Source organism: Pan paniscus, chromosome 1 (assembly GCF_029289425.2).
Source record: "Pan paniscus chromosome 1, NHGRI_mPanPan1-v2.0_pri, whole genome shotgun sequence".
NCBI classification, from domain to species: domain Eukaryota; kingdom Metazoa; phylum Chordata; class Mammalia; order Primates; family Hominidae; genus Pan; species Pan paniscus.
Window position 1 is genome coordinate 149,066,882 of NC_073249.2, and position 22,053 is coordinate 149,088,934.

Here is a 22,053-nt window from a genome sequence, read left to right on the forward strand (position 1 = left end):
GCGGCTCACGCCTGTAATTCCAGCACTTTGGGAGGCCGAGGCGGGAGGATCACGAGGTCAGGAGTTTGAGACCAGCCTGGTCAACGTGGTGAAACCCCGTCTCTACTAAAAATACAAAAATTAGCCTGGCGTGGTGGCACACGCCTATAATACCAGCTATTCGGGAGGTTGAGGCAGGAGAATTGCTTGAACCCAAGAGGTGGAGGTGGCAGTGAGCCAAGACTGTGCCACTGTACCCCAGCCTGGGCGACAGATCAAGACTCTGTCTCGGAAAAAAATAAAAAAATAAAAAACATGCTGAAAGGATTTAAACAGTCCGCCTATAATCTTATCCATAATGTTAAGTTGGCAAACTACTCTTCTATAAATAGTACAAATGTATAATAAGTAGAATCCTTATTTAAATTTTGAATTCCAAATTAGTAAAATAAATTTTGCTAAGGCTCTTCTAAAGTAAATAAAATCTGACACATTAGCCTTCCAATACTAAAATGATTTGCAAGTGAGTATAGAACCAGCTATGAACATTTGATGGCAAATCCCTAGCTGCAAAAAACTCAGCCTCAGCAATATTTCCAAATAATGTTAATTAATATCAGCCTCTTTTTCAAAAACATTCTGTATTTTCCTAAATTCCCAGTTAACATTTTGTTATGATATACAAAAAAGTATCCCATGATCTCTCTCACTCTTTTTTTCTCTAGAGACAGGATCTCACTCTGCCACCCAGGCTAGAGTGCATAGGTACCAACATAGCTCACTACAGCCTCGAACTTCTGAGCTCAAGTGAAGCTCCTGCCTCAGCCTCCTGAGGAACTAGGGCTACAGGTGTGAGTTACTGTGCCCGGCCCCATGGTCTCTTTATAATCAAGATGAAAAACGTAAAAACAGAATAAGCTGAATTCATAGCTGGTTGAACAAAGTGTTTTTTTAACAGCTTTATGAGCTATTACTGACATACAAAACTGTATATATTTAAGGTGTATGTTTTTTTATATGTATACAATGTGAAATGACCACCATAATCAAGCTAATTAATGCATCTACCACCTCTACAGAGTGATTGTGTGTGTATGTGTGTGTGTGGTGTGTAAGGTAAGATTTAAGTTCTAGCCTTTTAGCAAACTTCAAATATGCAACACAGTATTATTAACTACTGTCACCATGCTATACATTAGATCTCCAGAATTTATTCATCTTGAATAACTGAAACTTACAAAGTATCTTAATAATTATTTGTGACCTAAGGAAATTTGACAGTGTCATGCCTCAGGTCTCTGACTCTGACACTATCCATTTTAGCAATTTTTATTAATGATTTCAATGACAGCACTGATTACCAACTATACAAAACTAACCAAATTAGAGAATGATACAAAGTTGAGAAGAATAATTAATACGTTAGATGTCAAATCAAAATCTAAAACTATTTGGCCAGGCGCGGTGGCTCACAACTGTAATCCCAGCACTTTGGGGGGCGGAGGCGGGCGGATCACCTGAGGTGGGAGCTCAAGAGCAACCTGACCAACATGGAGAAACCCTGTCTCTACTAAAAATACAAAATTAGCCAGGCATGGTGGTGCATGCCTGCAATCCCAACTACTCAGGAGGCTGAGGCAGGAGAATCGCTTGAACCCAGGAGGCAGAGATTGCGGTGAGCTGAGATGAGATCGTACCATTGTTCTCCAGCCTGCGCAACAAGAGCGAAATTCCATCTCAAAAAAAAAAAAAAATCTAAAACTATTTAACAATTCAGAATGATGACTCAGAACTAACAATTTAGTAAGAATAATAAATACAGTACCTATACCCTTGGTCCAAAAGAACAACTGCACAGGAATAAATGAGGGAAGATGTGGCTTAATGGTAAGAAACTAACAATAACAAAGAACTTAGAAATTTTAGTTAACCATAAGTTCACCAAAAGCCAATGTAAACCTTAGACTCTATTATAATGTCCAGAATTTATTATCTTTTTTTTTTTTTTAAGACGGAGTCTCACTCTGTCGCCCAGTCTGGAGTACAATGGCACAATCTTGGCTCCCTGCAACCTCCACCTCCCAGCTTCAGCTGATTCTCCTGCCTCAGCCTCCCAAGTAGCTGGGATTACAGGCATCCGCCACCACACCCAGCTAATTTTTGTATTTTTAGTAGAGACGAGGTTTCACCAGGTTGGCCAGGCTGGTCTCGAACTCCTGACCTCAGGTGAGCCACCTGCCTCAGCCTCCCAAAGTGCTGGGATTACAGGCATGAGCCACCATGCCTGGCCTAATGTCCAGAATTTATAGTTCAACATGGTAGGCAAATTACCTTCTAGTTCAAGAAGGTACTTCTCTTTCCTCCCAAAGGCCCATTGAAAAGGACAGAAGAAATTTTTTTTAATGGAGTAAAGTATAGCATCTCTGGAAAACATGAATAGGATATCAGTGGACCAGAAATTTTAAAGAACGTCTTGAAATTGGCAAATACAGGATCAGAAAGGTAGAACAAGAACAACAACAACAACAAAAACGACAGCCTAAGATTCTAGAGGTAAAATGATGGTCTTCCTGAGTGTCCTAGAGAAGTTCCAAATTCCGAGCCAATACACATTGTTACCCTGTTCCTAGAATTTTCATTTAATCCTCAGTTTATAAAATTGGTACTCTATATGTTAATTTTTCAGAAGAGGAACCCAAGGCTTAGACAGGTTTTATAATCACACAGATAAATGGAAATGTCAGGAGTTGAACCCAGTTAGTCTGCATCCACAGTCCGTACTTTTAGTTATTATACAGATGTAGGATAATCCGTCAGAGTAACTCATTAGCACTACACTAAGTTCAGGGTCACAGTCAGGCCCTCTGTCTCACATAGCTTGCCTCTTTTGTTCTTGGATTAAACCTTGACAATTTCTTTCTACAAAATGTGTGAAATCTGCCTAGAAAGCCTGAGAAAGGAAGAAAGACACATGAGTTAACTACAGATCACCACATGAGTATAGAGGAAGAAAAATTTAAAAAAAAAAGAAAAAAAGATCTACACAAAAGCATACCACCACCAGAAATAAAAGTCTCCTTACTCTGTCAGCTGTGGAATTTCCAGGCTGCCTGCTCTAAGCTGACCTTTCCTACAGGGAATTTTGGGTATAGGCATACTCTGTCCACAAAAAGTTCACAGTTAATCCTCCCATTCAAGGAAGACGTCTGTCCTATAAGTGGTAAGTCAATACAGCATGGTGATTAAGAGAATGGACTCTGCGACTGGGCACAGTGGCTCATACCTGTAATCCAAGCAGTATGGAAGGCCGAGTTGGGTGGATCATTTGAGCCAAGGAGTTTGAGACCAGCCTGGGTAACACGGCAAAACCTCACCTCTACCCAAAATAAAAATTAGCCAGGTATGGTGGCAAGTGCCTGTAGTCCCAGCTACTTGGGAGGCTAAGGTGAGAGGATCGCTTGAGCCCAGGAGGCGGAGGTTGTACTGAGTCAAGATCGAGCCACTGCACTCCAGCCTGGGCCACACAGCCAGACCCTCTCTCTCAAAAAAATAAAGAATAGGCCAGGCGCAGTGGTTCACCCCTGTAATCCCAGCACTTTGGGAGGCCAAGGTGGGTGGATCACCTGAGGTCAGGAGTTCATGACCAGCCTGGCCAACATGGTGAAACTCCATCTCTGCTAAAAATACAAAAACTAGCTGGGCATGGTGGCACGTGCCTGTAATACCAGCTACTCAGGAGGCTGAGGCAGGAGAACTGCTTGAACCCAGGAGGTGGAGGCTGCAGTGAGCCAAGATCACGCCACTGCACTCCAGCCTGGGTGACAGGAGTGAAAAGGAAAAAGGGAAAAGGGAAGAGAAAAGGAAAGGAAGGACTCTAAAGCTAGCTTGACTGGGTCCAAATCCGGGTTCCTCCACTTAATAGCTGTGTAACCCTGGGGAAGTTATTAATGCCTCTGTACCTCACTTTCCCCATCTGAAAAATAGGGATGATAGGTATATTTATATCCTAAAAGTTGTTGTAGGGATTAAGATAATTTTTTCTTTTTTTTTTTTTTTTTTTTTGGGAAAGAGTTTTGCTCTTATCGCCCAGACTAGAGTGCAGTGACACCATCTCAGCTCACCGCAACCTCCGTCTCCTGGGTTCAAGCGATTCTCTTCCCTCAGCCTCCCGAGTAGCTGGGATTACAGGCACCCACCACCATGCCCAGCTAATTTTTGTATTTTTACAAGAGACAGGGTTTCACCATGTTGGCCAGGCTGGTCTCGAACTCCCGACCTCAGGTGATTCACCCGCCTCAGCCTCCCAAAGTGCTGGAATTACAGGAGTGAGCCACAACGCCCAGCCAACGCCCTGCTAATTTTTTATCTAGAGTTTCCTCTAGAGATGAGGTCTCGCTATACAAGGCTGGTCTCGAACTATACAGGCTGGTCTTGAACTCTTGGGCTCAAGCAATCCTCCCACATCTGTCTCCCAAAATGCTGGGTTTGCAGTCGTGAGCCACCATGTCGAGCCAGGAAAGACTTCTTAGCCATCATCTAATTTCATCTTTCCCCCTGTGTGTAATAGCTAGGGGAAGCTAGTTAATAGTAGCTACTAACAACTAGTAGCCACTATCGTTTGTTACCATGTACTAGGTGGGCCCTTTGTTAAGCACTTCACGTACATCCTTGTGTCTTCTCTGGGTCAGGTACTGTTATATTCTGAATGAAAATTACCTCAGCAGGACACAGTGGCTCACACCTGTAATCCCAGCACTTTGGGAGGCCAAAGCAGGTGGATCGCCTGAGGTCAGGAGTTTGAGACCAGCCTGACCAACATGGAGAATCCCCATTTCTACTAAAAATACAAAATTAGCCAGGCATGGTGGTGCATGCCTATAATCCCAGCTACTCAGGAGGCTGAGGCAGGAGAATCGCTTGAACCCGGGAGGCGGAGGTTGCGGTGAGCCGAGATCATGCCATTGCTCTCCAGCCTGGGCAACAAGAGCAAAACTCTGTCTCAAAAAAAAAAAAAAATTAGCAGGACATGGTGGCACACACCTGTAGTCCTAGCTACTCAGGAGGGTGGGGTGAGAGGATGGCTTGAGTCCAGGAGGCAGAGGTTGTAGTGAGCTGAGATCACACCACTGCACTCCAGCCTGGGTGACAGAGAAAGACTGTTGCAAAAAAAAAAATCTTCCAATCTTGAAATCCTACCAGATTCTTAAGGGAAAAAAATGAAGTTCATCAAATTAGACAAAGCAGATTCCAAAACAATGAAGTGTTCACTGACATCAGATAGATACTTGGTTTACATTCACCCCGAGCCTCTGAAGGCATTTGTTACACTATCTTAATTTATGACTACTAACTTTAAGTTGCCTCTCAGTAAGTTAAATGTATACAATGATTTTGGATTTAAAGAATGAGGAGAGTTAACTGACTTCTAGGCAATTTTGATCAATGTCAAGTAACAGTTGTAAAAGAGCTGCTCCCAGAGTCTTAGCCATAAATTCAGCTCTTTTGATCCAGAAGTTCAAAAATGCAAACTTGCAATATCCAAACAATTCCCCAAAATGAACAAAATATAACAGCTTCACATTAAATGGAATCTCCAGGGCAACAGGAGGCCAACGAACTGGACGGCTACAGAGAAAAGCACATCAGTCTAGTAGGCAGTGACAGCACAGGTTAAAACATGAGTGGGGTCAGGAACTTATTCCAAACCTAAGCTAACTAAATGCACGGACTGATTGTGGGTCCCACCCTATCTATTTAGAGCTCCAGATTAACAATAGTTGCCTCAGAAACAACTTGAAGACCCCAAAACTAAGCCCCCAAAACTAAGACCCCAAAACTAAGACCCCAAAAACTAAGCCACATGCCCAGAGGTATTCTTGCCTAAAAGCAACAAGAATCTAAAGCAGACCTCTGAGACTGTACCCAAGGAATCCTTTTAACCTGAAGAAATAAGAGATGGACCCAGTCAACCTCTATAGAAGGATATAGAAAAAATGTGCCCAGGCATGCCAAACAGAACCAAATCTGCGATGAATATTACAAGACTAAAGGAACAAGAACTACACATCCACAAGATCCTTATAATGAGGCTAAAAGAAACTGCCAAAGATTAGACAGTGTAGACAAAGCCTCCATTCCTAGAGTAAAACATTAAAAGTCCCAGGATCCTCTTCCTCTTTCCTCCTTATAATTTTTTCCTACTTACTTTTCTCTGTGGCATTCCGTGCCACTTCACCATTTTTCTAACTTTTCTAGTTGTTCCATTCTTATTCTACATTTGAGGTTTTAAAAAATTTCTTTTCTCGGTTCTTTCTCCTACTTAGTATCACAAATGACGTTCTAATTAAAGTTACAAAAGAAACTGTAGAAAAAATTAATATAAAGCTTTGACAAATTATATTTGTTGATACGAATACTGCCTACTTTTTTTCTAGACTGTAATCTCCTAGCTATGTCAAAACATTATGCCTATGCTAATAGCAGAGAAGCTATTAAAAAACACTCAAGTCTAATAAATAATGTTTGGTGACAATAATAGTACGACAAAGCAGAGACCAAAGAGATTTCATATAACCTTATGACATATACACAGTAATTCATAATTCTAATACAAACAAAATCTTTTACCTAAACTCAAAATGCATAGATATAAATATCTCAAAGTTCAGCTGCTTTCAGTACTAATGTGGAAAAAGTTAAAACTCCTTAGCTTTTATTTTAATTGGAAAATAATAATCCTCTTCATATTAAAAAAGACTTAAATTATTTTTGACCAAAAAAACCATGTAATTTTGTCTTCTTTCTTTCTTTGGGGGCATTTATAGAAGTTGAAGAAGCAACTTTAATCATTCCTTTCTTCCAAGACTTCATTCAAGAACCTCACCTTGGCCAGGCATGGTGGTCCACGCCTGTAATCCCAGCACTTTGGGAGGCTGAGGTGGGAGGATCACTTGAGGTCAAGAGTGGAGATCGGCCTGGCCAACATGGTGAAACCCCGCCTCTAATAAAAATACAAAAATTAGCTGGGTATGGTGGCACATGCCTGCAATCCCAGCTACTCAGGAAGCTGAGGCAAGAGAATTGCATGAACTTGGGAGGCGGAGTTTGAGTTGAGCCAAGATCATGCCACTGCACTCCAGCCTGGGTGACAGAGTGAGTGAAACTCTGCCTCAAAAAGAAAAAAAGAAAAAAAGAAAAAAACCTCACCTTGTCTCCACAAAAAAAATTTTTTTAATTAGCAAGGCATGGTGGCATGTGCCTATAGTCCCAGCTACTTGGGAGGCTGAGGCAGGTGGATCACTTGAGCCCAATAGGTCAAGGCTGCAGTGAGCTGTGATCGTGTCACTGCACTCCCACCTGGGCAACAGATATCCTGTCTCAAAAAAATAAAAAATAAAAAACTTTTTAAAAAGTATCTTTAAAACTCTTTTCTCTTTAAAGTAGGAAACAAAGGTAATGACCCATAATGATGTATGTACTATTTACATCAACAGCTATCCTGCGATTAAAGTGGGTCCCAACATACATAATTCTTTAAAGTATTTTAAGTAATATTATATGCATATTTCTGAAGTGCTGAGTCGGACTGTCCCATTTGTGTATTTTTATTCTTTTCTCCCTCCAACACTCTTAACTAGATTTTTTCACCCACAATGTATTTTAAAATAATGTCACAGCCTGCCTATGATAAGTACTTGAATTTGTATCTTAAGGGCATTAGTTCATTTGAAAATTAAAACTGAAAGAAAAAAGAAATATGATAAAAATTTTTTCTCTTGGCTAGTTTATTTTTTTTTAAGTAACCTATTATTACGTAAGACAGACACTTATGCAGATGATTCCAAGGATATAAAAGAAAAGTAAACATTTCATAAAAGCCATATGAAATATCCATCTTACCAATATCATCAGCAAGGGAATTAGGATCAGATGCCCCAAGGGTAGCTTCAAACTCCTCTTGGAGACGATAGGCTCTTTGCAGCAGAGCTTCGAGTTTATGGATAAATTCAGTACTAATAATATCCTACAAGGAGAGAAAAAGTACACAGAACAAATTAAATTCTAATGTTAAAATTCTAAATATTTTTCCCACTTTTAAATAAAAGGCAAAGAAAGTGAGTAATATAAAAAACAACTGAGAGATGGTGGAAAGAGTACAGCAGCAGAAGTCAAGAGGCCTGGGTTCTAGCTGTGTCTTTGGCAAAATTACCTTAGTTCTTAGTGATTCCATTTCTTTACCTATAAAATTAAGGAGTTAGACTAGATTGGCAGTTCTCAAAGTAAGGTCCCTGAGCCAGCAGCTTCATTATCACCCAAGAACTTGGTAGAAATGCAAATTCTTAGGATCCATCCCAGTCCTAGTCAGTGAGAAACCCATGGGGTAGGGCCTCCAAATCTGTGTTTTAACAAGTCCTCTAGGTGATTCTTATGCATTCTCAAGTTTGAGAACCACTAGCTTAACTAAATAATCAATAAGGACTAGTCTAGCTCTACACCTTTATGTGATTTTAATGAACATAATGGCACTTAATTAATCCCAAAGCACAAATCAAACTTTAAAAAATTCCAAGCCAGACAAGGTAGAATGTGCCTGCAGTCCCAGCTGCTTGGGAGACTGAGGCAGAAGAATTGATTGAGCCCAGGAGTTCTGGGGTATAGTGTACTATGATTGTTCCTATGAACAACCACTGTACTCCAACCTGGGCAACATAGCAAGACCCCATTTCTTTAAAAAAAATCCTTTAGAAATCAATCTGCTTATTTTGCATATCCTGGGAAAGTCAATAAACTTGATGAATGGTAAATCTGGCATTTAACAACTACCTGGATAGAAAAAGACCAATAAGAAATACCCCACATTGTCCCAAGGAAGAAGAAAAAAACAGTTCTATTAAATGCACATAAAGCAAATACACTGAATCAACATTAAAAAATACTTTGGGTCAGCACCTTGGCTCATGCCTATAATCCCCAGCACTCTGGGAGGCCAAAGTGAAAGTGCTGCCTGAGGCCAGGAGTTCGAGACCAGCCTGGGCAACATAGTGAGACACCATCTTTACAAAAAATTTAAAATTAGCCTGGCATGGTGGTGCATCCCTATAGTCCTAACTACTCAGAGGACAAGGCGGGAAGATCGCTTGAGCCCAGGAGTTCAAGACTCAGCCTGGGTAACAATAGTGAGACCCTAACTCTACCAAAAAAACAAAAAAAAATTTGATTCTTCTAATATTATGAAGACCACTCAAATCAATCACCCTTACATCTACATTTTCTTCAGCAATGGCATCTCCTGCACCCAGTTTAATGGAACCACAGGCTTCATCTTCAGCCTGTCTATTGCGAAAGGTCAGAGCTTGTTCCCATCGACGCAATGCCTCTTCAAACAATTCCATACCTAAAAATTAAGAACAGAACAATTTTAACTGAGCAAAATCAATGCCAAAATAAAATTATTGGGGCCTGAAATGTTTTCATACATTATCACTGATGTCACAGTCTAATTTTGACACTAAAGAATCATACATCATTTCATGACAGAATCTTAGTTTCCCAATACATTCTCAGCCTATGGTTCCAGTTAACCAAAAATCAGAGACAAAATGGCCAATATGTTTTCATTTCTTTAAAAATATAACACAAATGTATATGGTGCTCAGAATTTTTCTAAAAGAATATAATGAATTCATCAGAAGTTCCACAGTAATAGCTATTTTTTATAGCCACACAACTATGTTTCAAAATATCCCTGTAAATTAAAAGGAAAACTAATGGAAAGATAGAAGAAACCAGTTTACAAAAAGCTACCGGGTTTATAAGTTCTCAGAAGAACAAAGTAAAGCTGAAGATGGCCCGGCGCAGTGGCTCATGACTGTAATCCCAGCACTTTGGGAGCCCGAGGTGGGTGGATCACCTGAGGTCAGGAGTTCGAGACCAGCCTGGCCAACATGGTAAAACCCCATCTCTACTAAAAATACAAAAAGCAGCCAGGTGTGGTGATATGTGCCTGTAATCATGGCTACTCAGGAGGCTGATGCGGGAGAATCGGCTTGAACCTGGGAGGCAGAGGTTGCAGTGAGCCGAGATTGCACCACTGTACTCCAGCCTAGGTGACAGAGCAAGACTCTGTCTCAAAAAAAAGAAAGTAAAGCTGAAGAAAAGATAATAATATAGAAGTCTAAAATAAAAGCCTTTTCCACCTTTTGTCCCTTAAAGGGTGTCCTGAACCACTATGATCCCAACAGGCGGATTTGGATAAATTGGTGGGCCAGAGTTAAAAATCTGCAAGATACTGAATGAACCCATCAAAAGTTAGTTATAGTCCAAGTAGGAATTTCATTTCCTTGCTGAGAGAAAGCTTTGTGTGAAAAAAAATGAACATGTGATTCCTTTTCTCCAAATTAAAAAACAAGGCTTACAAAAATAATTATGCACTTCAAACAAAACAAAAATAGTTTAAAACTTCAACTTTTAAAGTATTTTTAAGATGTTAAATATTAAAGAAAAAGATCTTTAAAAGCTGTTTAAGAATCTGGGCAAGTCATTCTCTTGATGTTTTTAAGATATGGTAGCTAAAAAATACCTCTCCTCTCAAGTCATTTCTTCAATTACCTATAGAACCTACAATCCTAAATGAATACAATTTCGTATTTATTTGTTATTCATTTATTTATTTATTTATTTATTTATTGAGACAGAGTCTCACTCTGTTGCCCAGGCTGGAGAGCAGTGGCACCATCTCGGCTCACTGCAACCTCCTACCTCAGCCTCCCAAGTAACTGGGATTACAGACATGTACCACCATGCCCAGCTAATTTTTGTATTTTTAGTAGAGATGGGGTTTCACCATGCTGGCCACACTGGTCTCGAACTCCTGACCTCAGGTGATCCACCAGCCTCAGGCTTCCAAAGTGCTGGGATTACAGGCGTGAGCCACCACACCCAGCCTCTTTCATTTTTTTAAATGTATTTATTTATTTATTTGTAGAGATGAGGTTTCACTATGTTACCTAGGCTGGTCTCAAACTCCTGGGCTCAAGCAATCCTCCCACCACAGCCTCCCTAAGTTATGGGATTACAGGTGTGAGCCACCGCACCTGGCCTAAAATTTCTTAAAATGAAATGCAGGCCTTTCCTTCTTGTTTGATTTTCTGTAGCAAAAAATAGCTTTTGAATCTTCCTCATAAAACATTTATGCACATAAAAACCAATTATATCACTATCTATTCTCCTTTCTCCAAGTTATGCAACTCTAATTTCTTCATCCTTTTCTCACACTATCCCTTCTATACACTTATTATTTTGGCTGAACATATGAACACAGGAATAATTATTATTTTTTTTGTTTTAGTTTTTTTTGGTCTCTTTTTTTACAGATGGGGTCTTACAATGTTCCCCAGGTTGGTCTTGTACTTCTGGGCTCAAGGGATCCTCCCACTTCAGCCTCTCAAGTAGCTGGGACTACAAGCATGTGCCACCACACTTGGCTTCAGGAAGAATTATTTTACAGCAGAGTTGTATAACACAAAGATAAAACCTGTCTCCTCAAGAAGTACTATGTCTACCTCACTATAGAATATAGTCCAGACTACCAAATATCATCAGTTTTGTAACAGCAAGTCAAACATATGTCACCAATCTTTTTTTAAGGTCTTCAATTTTATAAAGAGAATTGAAACAGATGGGTGATGATACCAGGTGGTCCACAGGGCTCCTTGCAATCTTAATCCTGTAACACAAAGACCCCCCTGTGGCGTCTCCAGTTTTACTCTACATTTCTTCAATTTGAATTTTTAATATTCTGAGGTTTTTGTTGTTGTTGTTGTTGTTTTAAGAAAACGGGCTCTGTCACCCAGGCTGTAGTGCAGTGACACAATTAGCTCACTGTAACCTTGAACTCCTAGGTTCAAGTGATCCTCCTGCCTCAGCCTCCCAAGTAGGTAAGACTACAGGTACATGCCACCATATCCAGCCATAAACTTGTAATATTAACAGAAGCTGTGAATGTTAAGTTTCCTAGACACAGAGTAATCTAGAAATATGTGAATTTAACTCTCTGGAGACCTTCTTTCCCCATAGGAATACCCACTGTGATGGCACTGGAGATGAGATAGTCTAACTATTCTAGAGAGTAGGAATGCATTCTGAGGCACTCAGTCCTTCTACACAGAGCCATCAACCCTTTATTGCTCACTGGCCAGGGCCACATCAAGTTTACTGGTTTTGTTTTTTATTTAGTATGCATTTCCACTAAAAGGAGGATAGCCTGAAACAGAATAGAGAACAGGGAAAAGCATTTGAATCTTCTGATTCAACAACAGGTTCATTTGGTTCTTCTTCAGGGCTCCAGTGAGGCTCCATAGACATGTTCATGGTCAAGTCAAGAAATACTGAGATGTGAAACACAGAAAGCCTCTTTCTATTTAAAATTTTTTTCTGGATATAATACAAATGATAGCTAGATAAAACATATTTAGTAAAGTGAGTTCTGATAGATTCATTATATAACAGTCAACAGATTAGGTTAAGATAGTGTAGTAGGCTGAATAATGGTCACCCAAAGATATCAGGTCCTAATTCCTAGAACATGTAAATGTTACCTTATAAATAAAGGTAACATCTTACATCTTTCTAGATGTAATTAAGAATCCCAACACAGGGAGATTATCCTACTTTATCTGGTGGGCCCTAAATCTAATCAAAAGTGTCCTTATAAGAGAAAGGTGGCTGGGTGAGGTGGCTCACGCCTATAATCCCAGCACTTTAGGAGGCCGAGGCGGGTAAATCAACTGAGCTCAGGAGTTCAAGACCAGCCTGGCTAACATGGTGAAACCCCATCTCTACTAAAAATACAAAAAATTAGCCGCACACCTGTAAGCCCAACTACTTGGGAGGCTGAGGCATGAGAATCACTTGAACCCGGGAGGTGGAGGTTGCGGCGAGCCGATGTTGCACCACTGCACTCTATCTAGCCTGGGCGAGAGTGAGACTCTGTCTCAAAAAAAAGAGAGAGAGGGAGAGATAGGGAGATTTGATACACACAGAGGAGAATGTGACACGAAGACAAAGGTAAAGACTGGAATGATGTGGTCACGAGCCAAACAATGTTGGAAGCCACCAAAAGCTGGAAGAGGCCAGGAAAAGATTCTCCCCTAAGCCTCCAGAGAGAGCATGGCTCTACTGACATATTGATTTCAGCCCAGTGATAATGAAATTCTAGCCTCCAAAACTCTTTCTGCTGTTTTAATTTTGTTGTATTAGTTTAAACTAACACAATGTATGACGTTATGAAGACTAGATACGACAGATATAAGAACATTTAAAATTATAGTTGCTTCTCTTAGAACAATTCAGTTTTTTAATTTCAACTTACCACCAACCGTGGTGGCTCACGCATGTAATCCCAGTACTTTGGGAGGCTGAGGCGGGCAGATTGCTTGAGCTCAGGAGTTCAAGACCAACCTGGCAACATGACAAAACCCCATCTCTACAAAATTTTTTTTAAAAATTAGCTGGGCATGGTGATATGCGCCTGTGGTCCCAGCTACTCAGGAGGCTGAGGTGGGAGGAGCACTTGAGCCCAGGAAGTTGAGGCTGCAATGAGCAGTAATCGCGCCACTGTACTCCAGCCTGGGTGACAGAGTGAGACCCTGTCTGTCTCAATAAACAAAAAACAAGAACAAAACAAATTAAATATGAGCACAATATCTTAAAATGTTATCATCTCATTCCTACCCATTAAGTATAAGTTCTCTGGAGTAGTCACAGGAATATTAACAAGTTTAATATCATCTTCATCTGCTTTGTCCCAGGAATTAGAATTGCCACAAGCGCAGCTATGACAAGAATTGACACTCTGGACCTAAAATTAAGATGGACAGAAGTTACTTCAAATCTCTTTCATGATAGTATGTTGTGATCTTTCATATTTACAAATTATTTTTATAAATCCTATTAGTGGTAAGACAATCCATGTAATTTCCACATGAAGAAATAATTCTGATGATAATCAATCAAACTTAGAAATCACGACTCTATTCTAAGCCTGTTTGCTCAAAAATACACAAGAAGAGTAGTATTTTGAATGTAAATCACTTATTTCCATCAGAAATCAGGCAGTTATGTTTATATCATTTATTCTTTTAAGCATTCACTTATAAATCTATACCTACTGTGATTTAAGCTAGCTAGCTTATTTTTCTTTTAGAATGTTTTACAATGCTGACTCTCTGCTAAATGATACCTAAAATAAAAAAGCCACTATCATCTTTGTAAATGCCCTCTCCTAGCAAGGTCCACTGAGCAAATCATTTCAATCACCTCTATGCAGACGATTCTCAAATTCCTAACTCCAGTTCTGTCCTAATTCCAGTTCAGTTTTGAGAAATCTAAGCCCACATTTTCATTTGCCTTTTAGGTGACTCCATTTGGCTCTTCTGCTGGCATCTCAAACTAACTACAGACACTTTTGACATAACAACATCTGGGTCAATGACGGACCACATATACAACAGTCAACCCTACCGTAAGATTACAAAATTGTATTTTTACTGTACTTTTTCTATGTTCAGATATGTTTAGATACACAAATACCATTGTGTTTCAATTGCCTACATTATTCAGTTCAGTAGCATGTGGTACAGGTTTGTAGCCTAGGAGCAACAAGTTACAACATATAGCCTACAGATTATGCTGCTTCTGAAATGAAGAGTAAAATATTCACCTAATTAATTAGGGTGGTATTTGAATGGTCTACTGTAATCAGTATAAAAATACTGGCAACTATGTTAAATTTATATTTTTGTTAAATTGTAAGATTTAACAAAAGAGGAATGACTAGTTCAGTTAGGCAAGTACAGTACAGTGATTCTAAAGACTTGTTACACTATTATTATGAAATTCACCTTATCTACTTCTAGTCAACAAGGGCTTCAACTTTCAATTGAGGAAATTCAGAAGAGGCACTTCTCAGACACTGAGGAAGTTCACATTATAGAACAGGCATATTCTGGCCAGGCGCAGAGGCTCACGCCTGTAATCCCAGCACTTTGGAGGCCGAAACGGGCAGATCACTTGAGGTCAGGAGTTCGAGACCAGCCAAGCCAACATGGTGAAACCATGCAAAAATACAAAAGTTAGCCAGGTGTGGTGGTGCACGCCTGTAATCCCAGCTACTCGGGAGGCTGAGGCAGGAGAATCACTGGAACCCAGGAGATGGAGGTTGCAGTGAGCCAAGATCACACCACTGCCCTCCAGCCTGGGCAACAGAGTGAGACTCCATCTCAAAAAAAAAAGAAAAGAAAAAAAGAAAAAAGAATAGGTATATTCCATCAATACACTGCCAAAAAGACAAAAAAAAAAAAAGAATAGGCATATTCTTCATTATGCTGCTCGGTTTCACAGAGAAACTGAAAGTCTGTAGGCCTTTGATCTAGCTGTTCCTATCCTAGAAGAGCCTTTAAAAATTTAGTACATTTTTAGGCATTACAGAATAGGGCAGCTATATATTCCAGTGAAATACGGAAGCAAGGGGCCGGGTGTGGTGGCTCACGCCTGTAATCCCAGCACTTTGGGAGGCCGAGGCAGGTGAATCATGAGGTCGGGAGATCAAGACCATCCTGGCTAACACGGTGAAACCCCGTCTCTACTAAAAAATACAAAAAATTAGCCGGGCATGGTGGCGGGTGCCTGTAGTCCCAGCTACTCGGGAGGCTGAGCCAGGAGAATGGCATGAACCCAGGAGGCAGAGCTTGCAGTGAGCGTAGATTGTGCCACTGCACTCCAGCCTGGGCGACAGAGTAAGACTCCGTCTCAGAAAAAAAAAAAGAAATATGGAAGCAAGGTACAGAACAGAATATGGTGTTCTATAAACTATGAAGAAAAAATGAATACAGGCCAGGCATGGTGGCTCATGCCTGTAATCCTAGCAGTTTGGGAGGCTGAGGTAGGCAGATCACCAGGTCAGGAGTTCGAGACCAGCATAGCCAACATGGTAAACTCCATCTCTACTAAAAATACAAAAACTACCCGGGTGTGGTGGCACATGCCTGTAATCCCAGCTACTTGGGAGGTTGAGGCAGGACAATCGCTTGAACCCAGGAGGTGGAGGTTGCAATGAGCTGAGTTCCAGCTCATCACGCCACTGCGCTCCGGCCTGGGCAACAGAGCAAGAATTCATCTCAAAAAAAAAAAAAAAATTGTTAATGTTGTTTATCTCCATGGCGGGGAATTGAGTGGATCAGGAACACATTTATTTTATTATTATTTTTTTTAGAGACAAAGTTTCTCTATGTTGCCCAGGCTGTCTTCAAACTCCTGGACTGAAGCAATTTTGCCTCAGTCTTCTGAATAGCTGAGACTATAGGCACCACCACAGCACCCAGCTCTCATTGTATATTCTTTTGCCTGTTCTGTATTTAATAGCAGGTACATATTCTACCTGTTTTTTAAATTAATGTTTAAATCACATTAGATTTAAACAAATACTAACTTCATTCCTCACTTGTCAATCAGCATTAATAGTAATGCTCCAAATAAAGATGGGCAGCCTCCTGCTTGTCAGTCAATACTGTATTAATGATTCAAAGAAGGAGGTGAAGAACCTCACACTTGGCTTCAGCAAACCAAATACTTTCACCTAAGTAGGCTCATCAAGTGATTACTGTGACCCAGCACAAAGTCTGGCTGCATTGTCCAGCTTCTTGCAGAACAGCTAATTCTTTTAAATTAATAACTCTTTTTAATTTTAATTTTTGATTTTTGTGGATATATAGTAGGTGTAAATATTTATGGAGTACATAAGACATTTTGATATATACAACATGTAGTGATCACATCAGGGTAAATGGGGTATCCATCACCTTTATCTTTAAGCATTTATCCCTTCTTTGTGTTATAAACAATCTAATTATACTCTTTTAGTTACTTTTTAATGTATAATACTTTGTGTTGACTGCAGTCACCCTATTGTGCTATCAAACACTAGATCTTATTTATTCTATCTGCCTATATTTTTTTACCCATTAACCATTCCACTTCCCCTCCACCCCCCATTACCTTTCCCAGCCTCTGGTAACCATCATTCTACTCTCTATCTCCATGAGTTCAATTGTTTTAATTTTTAGCTCCCACAAATAAGTGAAAACAAGAACATCTAATTTTGAAGCAATACTTCTACGTCAACACTATTTTCACAGGACCCCATGAGACCACATCACTTATTCAAAGAAACCTAGAACCAAATTGACTAATAGTCAGCAAAAAGGTATTTTACTTGCCTAAAGAAAGCACATTCAGACGATTTCTTAAGAGTATTTCCATACTAAGAACTATAAGTATATGACACTTAAACTAATAGATCACAGAAGACATATAAACAAAAATTTTAAAAATTGATATTTTTTCTGTACTTACAGAGGCCAAACTCTGTGCAGAACCTGAATATTTACTGAAAAGTCCTCCATTAGCATAGTTACAAACTTGAGATCCTTTGTCTTTGGTAGAACTTAAAGATAATGTCAAATTCTGTCTGCTACTGGAACAACTTGAACCTATCAAATAAACATACTAATATTAAAAGTATCAATAATGCCAATGATAAATTTCAGGTAAAAATTTCAGAGTTTATAATATATTCATCCAGAAAGCTTCTAATTTTAAAACATGCATCACTCACTTGTGTAAATTATTACATGTACATCATTATTAAAATCTAAATCTTTATATAATCTTATATAATCTTTTTTCAACACTGCTAAAATCTGCTTCTGAAATGAAGAATAGAATATTCACCTAATAAATTAGGATGGTATTTGAATGGTCTATTGTAACCAGTATAAAAATACTGGTGACTATGTTAAATTTACAATTTTGTTAAACTGTAAATTTAACAAAATACAGGCATTTCCTTTTCTGAATTACATCTAAACCTTACCCAAATCTCATTGCATTGAAATTAGTTATACTTCTGCCTCTTCTACTCATCTATCCATTCTTCTAAGACTGACATTAGTTTTTTGGGGTTTTTTTTCCTTTTTTTGAGAAAAGATCTCACTCTGTCACCCTGGCTGGAGTGCAGTGGTGCAATCATGTCTCACTGCAGCACTGACCTCCTGGGTCAGGTGATCCTCCCACTTCAGCCTCCCGAGTAGCTGGGACTAGCTAGCTGTGCCACCACACCAAAAAAAACAATTTTTTTATTGTTATTTTGGTAAAGATGTGGTCCCACTATGTTGTCCAGGCTGGTTTAAACTCCTGGGCTCAAGCCATCCTCCTGCTTTGGCCTCCCAAAGTGCTGGAATTATAGTAACGAGTCACCATGCTGCATAAGTTTTTCTTAATGCAGCAGTTAAGATGTTCCTGGATTCAAATCCCGGCACTTATAAATTATATGACCTTGGGCAAGTCACTTAGCTTTTGCATATCTCAGTTTTCTTTATGTAGAATATAGAAACAATAACAAGACTATAGTCCTAATTCACAGGATTGCTGTAAGGTTAAATAAAGCACTGAATATATGGCACTTACCTGAGACATAATAAAATCTCAGCAAGTGACAGCAATCATTACTGTTGCAATGTTCACTGCACTCAGTACGAAATAGTCACTCATTAATTGTATGCTGGACAGATGACTCACAAAAGCATATCACACACTCACTAAATAATAAAAAACTAAGAAACTCAGCATGTTTAAGGAATTATTTTTATTCATACGATATCTTTACCAAAAATTAAAGATCCTTTAAAAGACAGCAACTTACTTCTTGAACTCTACATACTAAGGAAAATAGACAAGGATACACAAAATAAGAAAAACACAAACATCCTAAAGGGAACAATGGGGAAATGATTAAATAAATTGGGGTACATTCATACAAATTAACACTAGTTATATATTAAAAATGATAGCACAGAGGGATATTTATTGACCTGGAAAGACATTCTTCCACACTGTCAAATATCTTAAAAGCAGGTTACAAAATGTCTGATTACAATTTTACTTAAAATACATAAATAATTTACTTGTATATAACATTTTATGTCTCAATATGACATTTAAATACAAATATAAGTGGACTGATATACATGAAAGTATTATCAGTAGTTATTTCTGGGTACCAGAATGTCAAGTAATTTTAATTTTTTGTTTGCTTATCTACATTTTCTAATCTTTCTAAAATAAATCTGTACTACTTTTGAGTTAAATAATATATTAGGAAGAAAATTCTGGAGACTAAAAGACCAAAATCACTGTATTCCAGTTATGATTTACACATAAAATTTCTTTTGTACACTTACTTCAACTATTTCCACATACCTTTGTCTGATGCTGCTCTTTTAGTGTATTCAAGTATGAGGTGCTCTGGTTCCCATGGTAATATTTTTCCTTTCTTCTTTCCACGTTTTCTTTTAAAGTGATGGGCCAGAAAAATTACAGATATAGCACTCACTGCAGTTACCACAAACAACTTTTTAGCCACCGGAGAAAATTTGATCTGGAAAAGATTCAGTTAAAATTGAAAAAAATCTCTTTAATTTGTTCACTTAAAAGAAGGACCTAATAACTAAACTTACTCTTAATCTAACCTATTTCTAAATACTATCAAGAGAATATCATTTCACTCTTTCAATGACAAGCTAGCCCAATTTGATTTTTTAAAAAATATCTTAAATGTTGTAATTTATTACTCACTACTCTGAAGATCTCAGGTAAACAATATTACCCCAAAGTCAATAGGAGCAGAAAATAATTCAACCCCGTTAATATTTTTTGAGCAATTAAGGATTAATTCACGCAACTGAATCTTCTGTCTGAATCACAGCAAGATTTTTTACAGGGATGATTAAACTGAGCTTTAAAAAAAAACTATCTGGAAATATGAGGAAATAGAAGCTAAATCCATTTCTAAATACTTTCTAAATAAGCCATTTTATTCACAAATTATTTAACAAATATTTCTTCAGAATCTTAAAGTACCAGGACTGTGTTATAAATTAAAATCTTACTGTAATTCTATTCTATGAGCACATAATAAGTGCCTACAACCAATCAGGAAGCACTAGGTATACGGAGGTCACAGATCTTGCATTTTGCATATACTCTTCTATTTCCCTCAAGCAGTGTGCTAAGAGTGGAGACAGATATATTGGCAAATAATTACAGCATAATGTGATAAATACAGTTATACAAGTACTAAGTTATATAAGTACTAACATCAGAGCAAGAAGCGATTAACTTTCTCTTGGGAGACAAACACTATTAAATACCTAAAAGCAAAGGAACTCTAAAATAAAGCTAAAGGCTTGGAATGTTGAGAGCTGGAAAGAATGTCACTTTCAACCCTCCAACAACAAAATAAAGTATTCTGACTCCATCAGAATACGGAGATCAGAGGGCAACCAATTGCCCCCTAAACTAATAAGACAGGCATTTGCAGAGAGGTAAGACATTAGCATTGGCTTACACGGACAAGACACAGCATGACGTTAGCAAGAAGAGGTCAGCAAGCATCGTTTCAAAACTGGTGGAGAAAGAATACACTGTTGAGAGGCGGGAGAGAGGTGCTGCAAATGTAGGTGAAATCCACACCTTTCTTGCATATCTTATCATCAAGAATCACCAGGCACTCGTAGAAAATACTGAAAGAGTCCTACAAAAGTCTCCCTAATGGTACAGAGAGAGGGAAACAGCAGCTTCTGTGGAGGGCATGAACCAGCACCATAACCTTTCTCCTCTATCCCCATTAAAGAACAAAAGCCTTAAACTGTGGATGCATCTTTAACTTTAGAGAGAAATTTATGCCATTAAATGCTTATATTAAAAAAGGAAAGATATCAAATCAGTAATCTAAGCTTTCGACTTAAGAATCTAGAAAAAGAAGTACAAATTCAACCTAAAACAAGCAGGATATAGGAAGCATTATAAAGATTAAAGCAGAAATCAATAAGACCAACAGCTGGTTTTTTTTTTGGAAGGAAAACTAATAAAACCTCTAGCCAGTCTCATTAAGAAAAAAAAGCAAGAATGACACAAATTACCAAAACCAGAAAAAAAAGAGGAGGAGTCATTACTGCAGACCTCACGAAGGTCTGTAAAAAGGATCCTATAAACAATTCTATGACCACAAAGGACAAAATCAAAACTCACTCGGAAAAAAAAACAGGTAACACGAGCAGTTAAATATCTATTAAAGAAATTGAATAGGTAGTTAAAAACCTTCCAACAAAGAAAACTGAAGGCCAAATTACACCAAGTAGTTAAAGAAGAAACAGTATCAATTTCACACAATGAGGATACGTCCTAATCATGTTATCGGTCTAGTCCAGATGCTGTTTGACTTATAATGGGGTTATAGCCAATAAACCCATCCTAAGTTTAAAAACATAAGTCAGAAATTGATTTAATAAACCCAAACTACCAAACATCATGGCTTAAACTAGCCTATCTTAAACATGCTCAGAACACTTATTAATACATTAGTCTACATTTGGGCAAAATCATGTAACACAAAGCCTCTTTTATGAGAAAGTCTTAGATATCTCAAGTAATTTATTGAATACCGTACATTATGTCAAATTTGCAATGGTTGTGCATCATCTTGAAGTCAAAAAATTGTTAAGTGGGGGACAGTTAATATCAAAGCCACACAAAGACATCACAAAAAATAAAACTATAGGTTAATATCCCTCATTGATAGATGCAAAAAATCTTCCACAAAATATTAACAAATAAAATCCATCAATATATTAAAAAATATATAAATAACCAAGTGGTATACATCCTAGGAATGCAAATCTGGTTCAACATTTAAAAATCAATGTAACTTACCATAATATCAACTAAAGAAAGCCATAATATTATCTCAACAGATGTGAAAAGAATACTTTAAAACATTCAACATCCATTTATGACTACTTAAAAACTCCCAGCAAATTAGGAATAGAAGGTGTAGTAGGTTGAATAGTGTCCCAGAATGATTCATGTCCACCTGGAACATCAGAATGTGATCATATTTGAAAATAGGGTCTTTGCTGATATAATTAAAGTAAGAATTCAGATGAGACCATACTGGATTAG

At 38.4% G+C, this 22,053-nt stretch overlaps 1 protein-coding gene across 8 annotated transcripts in view; it reads right to left on the bottom strand.

Annotated features, from left to right (window-relative positions):
* Positions 1-22,053, bottom strand: part of MIGA1 (mitoguardin 1) — a 96,627-nt gene that overhangs the window by 54,156 nt on the left and 20,418 nt on the right. For all 8 annotated transcript variants that reach the window (XM_055117098.2, XM_008959923.4, XM_008959925.4 and 5 more), the window contains exons 3-7: positions 19,294-19,471; positions 17,389-17,525; positions 13,711-13,837; positions 9,240-9,373; positions 7,879-8,002 (exon numbers count right to left, since the gene is read on the bottom strand). In XM_055117098.2, the coding sequence (XP_054973073.2) occupies positions 7,879-8,002; positions 9,240-9,373; positions 13,711-13,837; positions 17,389-17,525; positions 19,294-19,471 (700 nt within the window). The remainder of the gene's footprint in view (positions 1-7,878; positions 8,003-9,239; positions 9,374-13,710; positions 13,838-17,388; positions 17,526-19,293; positions 19,472-22,053) is intronic.